At 52.8% G+C, this 10,898-nt stretch overlaps 1 protein-coding gene across 1 annotated transcript; it reads right to left on the bottom strand.

Moving 5' to 3' along the window:
* Nucleotides 1–718: 718 nt before the first annotated feature.
* Nucleotides 719–10,819, bottom strand: LOC123346627 (putative butyrophilin subfamily 2 member A3). The gene is made up of 5 exons (XM_044984104.1): nt 10,492–10,819; nt 8,804–8,830; nt 3,539–3,571; nt 1,894–2,097; nt 719–804 (listed from the first exon to the last, which is right to left on the bottom strand). The coding sequence occupies exons 1-5, from the start codon at nt 10,712–10,714 to the stop codon at nt 719–721; spliced, it is 573 nt and encodes a 190-aa protein (XP_044840039.1). The 5' UTR covers nt 10,715–10,819.
* Nucleotides 10,820–10,898: the final 79 nt, after the last annotated feature.

Raw genomic sequence — 10,898 nt, forward strand, 5'->3', positions numbered from 1 at the left:
ACCTCCCGCAGGCATGACTGCGGCAGGTCCACCGGCCCAGCCTGCCGCCCCCTAGATTTGGCCGCCCTAGGCAACAGCTTGGTTTGCTGGTGCCTAGAGCCGCCCCTGCACAGGTGGCAACCCTATTTCAAAGGCTTTTCTCTTTGGTAAATATTCTCGTTCGGACACATTTTGGCACTGTTCTTCATTCTGACAAGTTTACTTTTTTCCCGTTCCGAACGGGGGCATTGTTTGCTGTTGGCAGGTGCCCCTCCAAGCTTGGTTCCCCAGCCCCCCAAATTTTCATAGCCCCTCGCCAGGGGTTGTGTGAAAAACAGCCATCTGTCAGATTTAGCCATCAGGTTTAGCTACCAGTGGTGGTTTCTGATACTTTCCATATCATGTCTTGCTTTCCTATCTGAATTAACTACCACCTGGGTATCTCATGCAGAGGGCCCTGCCTGCCGCATCCCTCCTCACCCCCACGAGACATCCCCCACCTGCCACTTGCCACATCCTTCCTCACCCCCCGCCACTGTGAGATGCCGCCCACTGCTTGCCATGTGCCTCCTAACCTCCACCCCCTCCCCTGTGAGTATCCCCACCCACCACTCTCCACATCCCTCCTTTCCTCTCTCCCCCCCAAATCCCCCAACTGCCGCTCGCCGCATCCCTCCTCACCCCCCTTGCCCTGGAGACCCCTCCCCCTCTCACCACATCCCTTCTCAACCCCTGACCCTCACAGGAACAGGAGAGGAGAGGTCTGGTGAGTCGTGGTGGCTGAGCAGAGCGGGGGCACGGTCTGGGGCAGAGTGAGGGTAGGGCCTAGGGGTAGCACAGGGGTGGGATGTGGGTGCAAGAGGTGGGACAGGGAACTAGCCTCCCCCAGGGGAAGCTTCACCCACCACCCATTTTAAGGTTGTTTTAGTGCTTGAGGGGATCACACTTGATACCTGGCGAGTGAAGTCAGAACACACAACCAGTGTGGGGTTTGTGCCCTGCTTTGTTAATGCCCTGAGGTTGGTCCTCACATTTCTGAGCTGCCCACAACAACCACAGCTGGGACATTAAAGTGGAAGAAACAAGAATTGTTTGTAATGTTTTTAGTTTACTGTAAGTAGGTGGAAAGCAGGAAGCTAAAAGGAGCTAAGAGAGAGTTTAATGGCTGCAGCATATTGTAAGGAGACCCCCAGCTACTGGGAACTGGTTTTTAATGGCACTGAGATCTAAGGACACAGATCTGTACAAACCGCTCCCTGCTGCTGCTTCTCCCCACCCCCCCAAACCCTGATTGATTCATGCTGTGTCCCTGCCACCCCCACCTCCGCCTGTCCCCAGCCCGGCTGTTAGTTCTGCCCCCTGCCCAGCCCCCACCTCTGCCCCTCAGGGCCCCTCTGCCCCTCCTGCAGCCCCAGGGGTTCTTCCCTCCTCCCCCCCGTCCAGTCCCTGGGGCTGCATAGAGGGAGGGGGAGGATCTTCCTGGGACCATAGAGATGAGGGGCCAGGGGCTGGGTAGATGGGACTCTTCCAGGGCCAGAAAGACTGGGGTCCATATGGCTAGAGAGGCTGGTTTCTAGGTCCCCAGTGGGATATTTCCCCCTCAGGGACACAGTCTGAGCCGGGTTTCTGCATCCCACACCTGGAGCCAGGGTCGGATTCTCTCCCCAGGGACAGAGCCTGGCGGGAAAGTGAAGATCGGGGCCTCGTCACCAGCATCGATAAATGTCACCTGCCCCCGGTCACAGTCCAGACAAACCCGGATCCTGTTGGGGGCCCGGCTCAGGGCCAGGGGGGTCTCAGGGGAGGTGAGAGCCTGGAACCGATTCCCCAACTGCCTCACAGCCCAGATCCCCCCCTCAGGGCTGAGGCTGATCCCTCCCTTCCTCCCCACCGACTCTCTGGCCACCCCCACAGCCCAGTGTCCCCCACCCCCCACCTCCACCTCCCAGTAGTGTCTCCCCGAGGTGAATCCCTCACAGCCCAGCACACAGGGCTCAGTGTCAAATCTCTCAGGGGTGTTGGGCAGATGCTGCCATGTGTCTTCCCATCTCACACTTTTCCGATCCTCAGACAGGACGAGGTTGGGATGAGCTGTGTCTGGATCCAGAGTCACATTCACTGGTGGGGAAAGAAGAGAATCAGAGAATTAGGGGCAGAGCTCGGCCCTGGGGAAGGATTTTATGGTGTCAGTGAGAGAATCTGCCCCAGCTGGAGAGTGAACCAGGGAATTTACCCCACTCTGAATGGGGAGCAGCTCTGAGATGTCAGACAGTGCAGGGGAGAGTCACGCCCCTGGCAGAGATGGGCCCTGCAGCAAAAAGGTCACTTGTGCCAGGTCTGGGACTCAGGCTCTTTCATGTCCTGCTCCACATCTCCCCACAGATGGGCCTAGAGCCCCAGGTATCATGGGGGGCCGCACGAAGTGGTGAGAAACTGAGCTCCCTCTGCTCAGTGCTCACTGACCTGCCTCACCTCTCCCTGCAGTTTCCCATCTTAAACTCCATATTCCCAGCTGAGAGAGATCATCGCTGTGGGGAGAGAACAGATGCCACCCATCCCTGCACCCTCAGCCTACGTGAGAGCAAGGGGAGTGTTGCGGGAGAAGGAGCAGGAGGGGTAGGAGGGAGAGCAAGCAGAGAGGTGAATGGAGATGTGACAGAAGGGATCCCAGAGAAAACAGTATTGGATGAGGAGGAGATGGGGCAGGAGAGGGTTATAGAGAGTTTGCTGTGACTGAGTGAGAAAACAGCAACTCCCTGCTTGTTCCCTCCAAACAGCCACTGTCACCAAACCTCCAGGCCCTTCCACCTGCCCCCACTCCTACAGCCTCCGCACCAGCCCCATTCAGCTGAGGGCCTGCTGCTCTCCCCACCCTCCTGTTCCTGCCAGGCCCTGCTGGCCCTCCAGACCCTTCCAAACGCTGCCCCATCCCTCAGTCTTCTGGGCCCTTCCCAATCCCGATGTGTCTCCCTCTTTGCACTCTCATGACTTTCCCCCTGGGCTCTCCCTGTACTCTAGCACCAGGGTTCTCGTCACTGGGCATCTTTTATTTCCTCATCTCCCTGTTTTGTCACATGAAATATCTTTGTATCTCTCTATCTCTCTCTAATCTCTGAATTTTAGCATTTCCACGTCATTTCCTCGGTTTCCAAACCCTGAATTGTTAATCCTCAGTTACTGGGCATTTAACAGACCCAGAATTCAGTTTGCTCCTGTTCCACAGACCATGGCTCTGGCCCCCAGGGCCTCAGGCAGGGAGGGGGCTGTGAGCAGGGACAGCCCTGGGGAGCTGGGGGGACAAGGAGCTGTGTCTTTGGCCCTGTGCTAGGGGCATGAGGAGGGGCAGGAGGAGTAGACACAATAGTGTCTGGATTTACTGCTGTACGTCAGGCCAGGGCTACACAACCTCCCTCCCCTCCCATGCTGTGAAATGCAGGATGCTTGTGAGCTCTGCCCTGAGCAACAAACTCCCCTCCCACGGCCACAGTCAGGGGAAAGCAGCAAAACGTTCTAACAGCCGCTGAAACTGGCACATTGATAGAATCTGAACTTCAGTTACCTTCTTGTACAGGTGGCGCAGAACTTCCCAGCCCTGGAAACACAGAATCAGAGATGAGAGCTCATCTGAACAAGCACATTAACAGAAATTAGTGTTGTAGAGAGGGAGGCCACTCGTCCGGGATTTAAATGGACAGGCCTCTGTTTGAGAGGTTTGTCTGCTGTCCAGCACGGGGTCTAAAATGGATGTGATTTTGTCCAGTGCTGGATGGGGGACATCACTCTGCCCCCTCCATCTCTGAAAAATGTCACCCCCCCAGGCGGCATGACCTCATGTGCACCATCACGCCAAGGAGGATAGGGTGGCACCGGGGGGCCCAAACCAATCCCAACAGTCTGGAAATGTCCAGCCTTCTAGGAGTGACTGAGTGGCTCCTTATGAGTATAAAATGTTACACAGGGGAAAAGATATGTTCTAGAGTTCAGCATAAAGTAAACAATCCCCAAATACACGTGTGAGCATTTCTCTGTCAGCGGCTACAATTTTAACAGACTCTTTTTTCCTTAGCAGAATTTCTATCACTTTTATAATTATTAATAAGTTAGACTTTCCCTCCTGACACTCTGCAGTGACATTGCCAGCCTGCTACCAAAGACCTGGTCCGGCTGCCATTCATGTCGCTGGCCAATCTCCCCTGGAATTCAATGGGAGGCCTGAGGCATGAAAGGGAATTTTGAAAGAGATGGGAGCGGGGCTGCCAACAGAATTGAATTGTCAGGCCCCTGGGCAAGGTGCGGGGGCGGGGGGGCGGCTATGGGCCCCTGGAAGGGGTTGGGCCTCAGGCATAAGGACCAGGGCTGGCGGACAGTCTCCCTCACCCAGCTCTTCAGTGCTGACCGGCCTGCCGCCCATGACCCTGGTGGTGATTTAAAGGGCCCAGGGCTCCGGCCGTGGTAGCAGTGACTGGGAGCCCTGGGCCCTTTAATCTCTGCGCTCCAGGGCATCTGCCCCTTTTGCCTCCCCACCACACCCATCGGCAGCCCTGGGTGGGAGAAAAGGGTTTTCCTTTGCCTCCTGTGAATATGATATAAAGGCCAGAGGGCAGCTGGGGCATAGGAGAAGATTTGATATTTCCCCTTCCGAGTTGTCCACTGTCTGGAGCAGGTTTTTGTCCCTGCAGACAGTCGCTGGGGTCAGGGGTCGCCCTCCTTAACTAAAGATCGAGAATGAGCATGAACTTGTTGGCTTTGGGTACAATTTTCAAAATCTCCAAAGTGCCAAGGCCCCATTTTCCAAAGGAGCCTGGGAGTCTAAGTCCAGTCTTCTCTCCTCACCACCAAACTCATGTCTGTGTTATCCCTCCCCAATGTACTGACCCTGACCTACTTCTCAGGCTTCTGCCTCCTTCACTGACCAATCTGTCCCACCCGTCTGTGCCGTTCAGTTTAGGAGTTGGGTAGGTGGCTGGCGTAGATGTCTCTCTTAATGCGCTGATTCTTAGCACACACAAAAGATGAAGAAACTCTCTGGCAAGCATGTGGTTTGTGGTGCAAAAACAAGCAAATGCAAATAACGTGTGTCCATTTCTTTTGCTCACGTCCCTCCGCTGTCCTGTTGATTTCCAAAGCTGGATGGTTCATCTTCCTGTCTGGCAAAGACCCCACTAACTCAGCAGACAGATGTTAACATACACACAGACACCCATTGGTTCAGCCCGATGCTGTATCGGCCCCGTCACACACTGATTGCAAAGACCACAGGCCAGAGCTGCACAAGGAGCTGGAAGAACTGAAATTATTCCCACCAGTTCCCAGTGTCTGTACCTGTTATTGCTTGTAAAGCTCCTTTCTCCACTCTCGCTGCCCTCCTGTTGTGTTCTCTGGCAACATATCGTGTCCCTCGGGTTGGACCATGAACCAGTGTCCTCGCTCTGTGTGTGTGTTATGATACAATCGCCAGTTACATGATCACACACTGTTTTTGCCTCAGCACCCCTGCCTCATTCTTTCACTGCCCAGGATGGAGGCACAAGGGGTGAGAATTAAGGGTGTACAGGCAATCAGAAAACTGGCATTTCATCTTCTGTTCAGGGGGTTTGTACAATATATTTGTATCATGTCCCCTCTCGCTCCTCTCTCTTAAAGGTAAAAATTCCCATTTTTTTCAATCTCGCCTCCTGCTGATTCTCATTAGCTCTCTCTGAGCCCCCTTTTCTTCTTCGCTACCCTTTCTGAGATGGGGTGAGCGGTACCCAACACAGTGCTCCAGATGAGGCAAAACACTGATTTACATAATGGCTGTATAATATCTCCATGTCATTCATCATCCCATTTTTATGGGTTCTCACATTTTGTTTGATCTTTTGCCCAGAGCTGCACAGTGAGCAGAGGGTTTTGTCAAGCTAGTCACAGTCAAGGCCGGCTTTAGGCTGAGTCACCCGATTCCCCGGATTGGGGCCCTGCGCCTTAGGCACCTTTTTCATTTTTTTTACTCACCCGGCAGGGTCCACTCCAGGGTCTTCGGCAGCCCCGCTCCCCTGGCCAGAGCGCCGGCAAGTGCGGCAAGCCCCGTGGCCCACTCTCCCAGCTGGAGCGTGACAGCCCCGCGGCCCCACAACCCCGTCCAGAGCGCCATGGCCCCATGACCCTGGCCAGAGTGCTGCTAGCCCCACTGCCCCGCTCTCCTGGCTGGAGCTCTGGCCGGAGCATGACAGCGCTGCGGCCCCACAACCTGGCCAGAGCGCCGTGGCCCCGTGACCTCGGCCGAGCGCTGCAAGTCCCGCGGCCCCCCTTCCCCGGCCGGCAATCCGAAGTGCCGCCGAAGACTGGGAGAGCTGCCCGGTGAGTACAAGCCCCAGGAATCGGGCCCCACACTTGTCAAAGCCGGCCCTGGTCACAGTGAATTCCTAGTTGCATTACTGAGCTGCTTATACACTTATTTTCAAAGCCTGTCACCTGAATGAGATGTTCAATTTTTTCCCCCTCCACTGCACATTCATTTATCACCAATGAACTCCATTTCCCATGTTTCCCTTTCACACAGCTTGGGTGAGTAGGTCCCTCTGAACCTCCTCACAGACTTCACTGGACTTGACAAGCCTGAATAACTTTGCAACCTTTGTGCTACCTCACTTCCCGTCATGTCCTCCTTGTGCACAGTAGGTTGCCAAGTTACTACAAGCAGATGAGGGTTCTGTATCAGATATGGACAGGCCACAGCACTTCCATCCTGGAGAGAAGTACAAGAGATGTCTTCTCATAAGGGCTAGTCTACATGGGCATTGGTGCAGCTGCACCTTCAACTCACTACAGCAACAGGAGGGATTCTTCCGACTTCCGTCACTCTAGTTAACCCACCTCCCCGAGCAGTGGTAGCTATCTACACTGAGGGTTAGGTGATCTTATTGATGTTGCTTTGGGTGTCCCTGTTTCACACACTTAAGCAAGGTTGCTGGGTAACTTAACTAAGGCCACGTCTCTACTACGAACTTACACTGGTATAACTACATTGCTCAGGGATGTGAAAAATCCACATCTCTGTAGGATGCAGTTAAACTGCTTAACCCCTGATGTAAGGAGGACTATGTTGGTGGGAGTGCATCTCCTGCTGACACAGCTACCGCCTCTTGGGGAGGTGGATTAACTACGCTGATAGGAGCTCTCCCATTGGCATAGGTAGGGTCTTCACTAGGTGCTACAGCGGTGCAGGCCTACCCTGCAACAATACTGTAATGCACGGCTAGCTTGGCTGGTACCAGCTCAGGTAAGTTATGTTACAGGCGGCGCCACGGCTCAACATTACAATCATTTTAGCTTTCAATTACACTGCTCATCCCCCTGGATTTCAAGATTATTAATAAATAAACGGAACCTAGTCCCTATAAAGTTGAGGAACCCTTGCTGTTAATCTTTGCTATGATAACAGATAAATTATTTCAATTATTTGATTTCTGTCTCCTAGCTAATTTTTTAACCTCGACAATACAATACTTTGTCTTATTCTGTTACCACTTAGTTTCTTAAATAGTCTTTTGTGAGGGACTTCATCAAAAGCCTGTTCAAGGTCTAAATATATGATATCACCTTATTCTCCTTTACATGCTACTTAACTGACATGATCAAAAAGAATCTTAAGAGATGAAAAGTGAGTCACGATTTTCATTTGCAGGAATGTTGCTGGCTAGACATGATCTTACCATGATCTTCCAGGTGTCTTGTGATTCTCTTTTGAATGATCATTTATGGCAATTTACCAGGTAAGCTGTAAAACTTCCTGGTGCATCATTCCCTGGAGCACCCCTAGGTCCCTTGTAATATACAGGTACCATGTTTGATATCCTACAATTCTCCAGTTAACTCCTCAAACACCTACGCCCCTCCAGAAGTCTTGCATGCGCCAGCTGCGGCTGGTGAGTTTTTACTTTATAATATCGTTTACTTCCACCGACACCTCACTCTCTGACAGTACCGGGTTCAAAGAAATATTTTAGCTTCTGAGCACTATTCTCACCTCTCCTCCCTTCCCTCTCCCCCAACCCCACCAGTCTCTGTCACACTTCCTCACTGAATATCAGTGGTATGATTGATGGGTGTATTGTTGGTGCCAACCTCAGCCACAGCCCCCTTCAAGAGGTATCAGTCCCCACCGAGCCCACTCCCCAGATCCCCTGTGCATCCCTCCATTCCTCTCCCACTCCATAGCCCTAAGCTTACCCCTCCCCATAACACTCCTCTCCTGCCCAAGGAATTCCAGAGCACACTGGCTCTCTCTGGGCCCTTACGGCTCCTGGGCTCCTCATGCAGCTTGGATCCTGCCGTGTGTTTGGGGTTTGCAGTCAGGGTGCAATGGGGTCTCTGTATTTCTGCGCCTGCTGCATCCACCTGAGCCAATGGGTGTCCGTGTGCAGTGAATGTGCCAAATTACCCCTCCTGAGCTGCCACGTACCTGTGCCATGGCTAGAGCAGCAGCAGCTGTCTGGGCACATGCAGCCCTGTTAGGGCTTCTGAAAACTGAAATGAGCAGCCTAGACATTAACCTGGCCTGGCCCAGCCTTTCGTCCACCTGCCCATCCTGAGCCTCCAGCCCCATCAGGGCCACTAACAGCATCTCACTGAGAATCCTCTGAGTTCCCAGCATGCACAAAGGAACCCTTTTAGGCACCCAAAACCAGCATGCTGGCCCCACAAGCCTTTGAGTCTTTCCACCTTAGTACAGAGCCGTCCCTGCCCCAAAGAGCTAGTGCAGAACGTTAACTGTATGAGAAAAAGGGACGGGAAATCTCAGGGCAGGGGAGCTTTGGAAGCGATGCAATAGGAGCTTAGTTACCTGGGCAGATGATGTTTCTTCTCCAGTCTGAAACCAAACACACAGAGAGAGGGATGAGAACTCAGCTGAGCAAATGCAGCAACACCAGGGCTTTGGGATGAAGAGCAGCCGGCTTACACTGAACTCAAGCAAGAGCAAAGTGATTCAGAGGCAGGGACACATTTTGAAGAACTAGATGAGACACTTCCCTTCATTCCATTGAATTTCTACAGCCCCCATTCACCAAAATGTGCAAAGACTCGGGTCCTATGTGACCCTTCACTAGGCCTAGGTGACCAGGTAGCATCAGTGTCTAAACATCCCAGCTCACTAGGAAACTCTGCATCTTCCTGTGGGCAAGGATCTGGCCACAGTGATCCCAGGCTCTGCTGCCGCCAGGCTGGGTTACTGCAGATCACTGAATCCACAGCTGAGTGGGAAGGCTCCAGCTGGTACCTAACGCAGCTGCCGGCCTTCTCCAGGGCTTAGGCCACAGTGAACACAACAGGCCCATGTTCCAGCCCCTTCACTGGCTCCCAGTCCCCTTCTGATGCCAGATTAAGACCTTGGTTTTAATCTGCAAATCAATTAAAGAATCCAGCCCCAGTGGAGGCTGTTTGTGAGATGTTCAGGTAGGAGGCTACAGAGGCAGAGCATTGTCTGGGGCACCCAGGTTGCAGGGCGGGGTGACACAGCCACCCCTTAGTCTGGATTGTACCCTGGGTATGTCAGTGACACCCTATATTAAAGCTCCCTGGCTAAGCAGGGGATAGAGATGCCAAAACCCAGTGAAAATCAGAGCAGGTGGGGACAGGTGTTCCTGCCTGATGCTATGAATTTCCCTTTGAGAGACCTAGGTACCATTTAATTCTCCCCTCCCCTCCCCTGTGCTTAAACCCAGATCTGATTGGAGAGCCCTTGTTTCAGTTCAGTGATTGCAAGAGCTGAAACCGCTGATGAACAGGTGTAGGGGCCATGTTGTAGACCTAGTGTGGGGGCAGGGCTGCAGTGGTGACAGGGTTAGCAGCAACAGCAGCAGCAGCAGCGAGCCAGTTGCAGAGGTGGAGGCAGTAGTGGATGCATTGCTCTATACCCCCCCAACACACACACACACCTTTTAGGGGTGGGAGGGAACCTCTGAACTCTGGGTCTTGGCTGATCAAGAATAACCAGCTGTGAGTGGGCTGCAGTGATGGGAGAGGGGAGTGGTGTGTTACAGGTCGTTCCCTCATTGGATTTTCAAACAGCAATGTGGGAAATTGAGGCAAAGAAAATTGCCCAATGTACTGTGGAGTGGGGGGTTGCTCAGGCTTACATGCTTTCGAATCATGGCCGTGGTGTTTTCCCAAAACAATGCTGGGTTCCTTTTGCCTTGTAATAAAGGTTTTCTTTTGTTACACCCAGACTCAGGGTGGGTGAGTGGGAAGTTTGGCTCTTATCCTGTGTCCATACTAGCAGTTTTGTCAGTAACACTTTTGTCAGTCTGGATGTGAAAAAGGCATGTCCCTGCCCTACAGAAGTTTCACCAACAAAAGCATCAGTGTGGGCAGTGCTGTGTCGGTGGGAGACACTCTCCCACTGTCATACCTACTGCCGCTAGCTGGGGGTAATTTAATTATGCTGATGGGAGGTCGGCACAGAGCGGCTACACGGGAGACCTGATTGCAGGGCTGTAAGGTCTGCTGCATTCGAGAAACAGAAACACTTACCAAGTTCTCTTTGAAGATCATCTAGGTAACAGAGAATCAGAAACAAACACACACTAATTAAGTGCTTCTCTTCTAGGACGGAATCAACTCCAGCCTCCCACCATGCAGCCTGTCCCTCACAACCCCACTGATCCAGGCTATGGGCAGGGAAACCACTGAGGTCTGTGGAGAAGAGTCCGTTTCCAACCCACAGGCAGGGCAAGGAGCACCTGCGAATTCCCATAGGGATTTTAACGGGTTAACTTCTGTTGGTGGAGAGACAAGCTTTTGAGCTACACAGAGCTCATCTTCAGGTCTGGAAAGTTACTCCCAGCATCACAGCTACATACAAGGTGGAACAGATTGTTTAGCATAAGTAGTTAACACATATGCTAAGGGACTATTTAAGGTGACGTGACCTATCCACA

The sequence above is a fragment of the Mauremys mutica genome, chromosome 12 (genome assembly GCF_020497125.1).
Source record: "Mauremys mutica isolate MM-2020 ecotype Southern chromosome 12, ASM2049712v1, whole genome shotgun sequence".
NCBI classification, from domain to species: Eukaryota; Metazoa; Chordata; order Testudines; family Geoemydidae; genus Mauremys; species Mauremys mutica.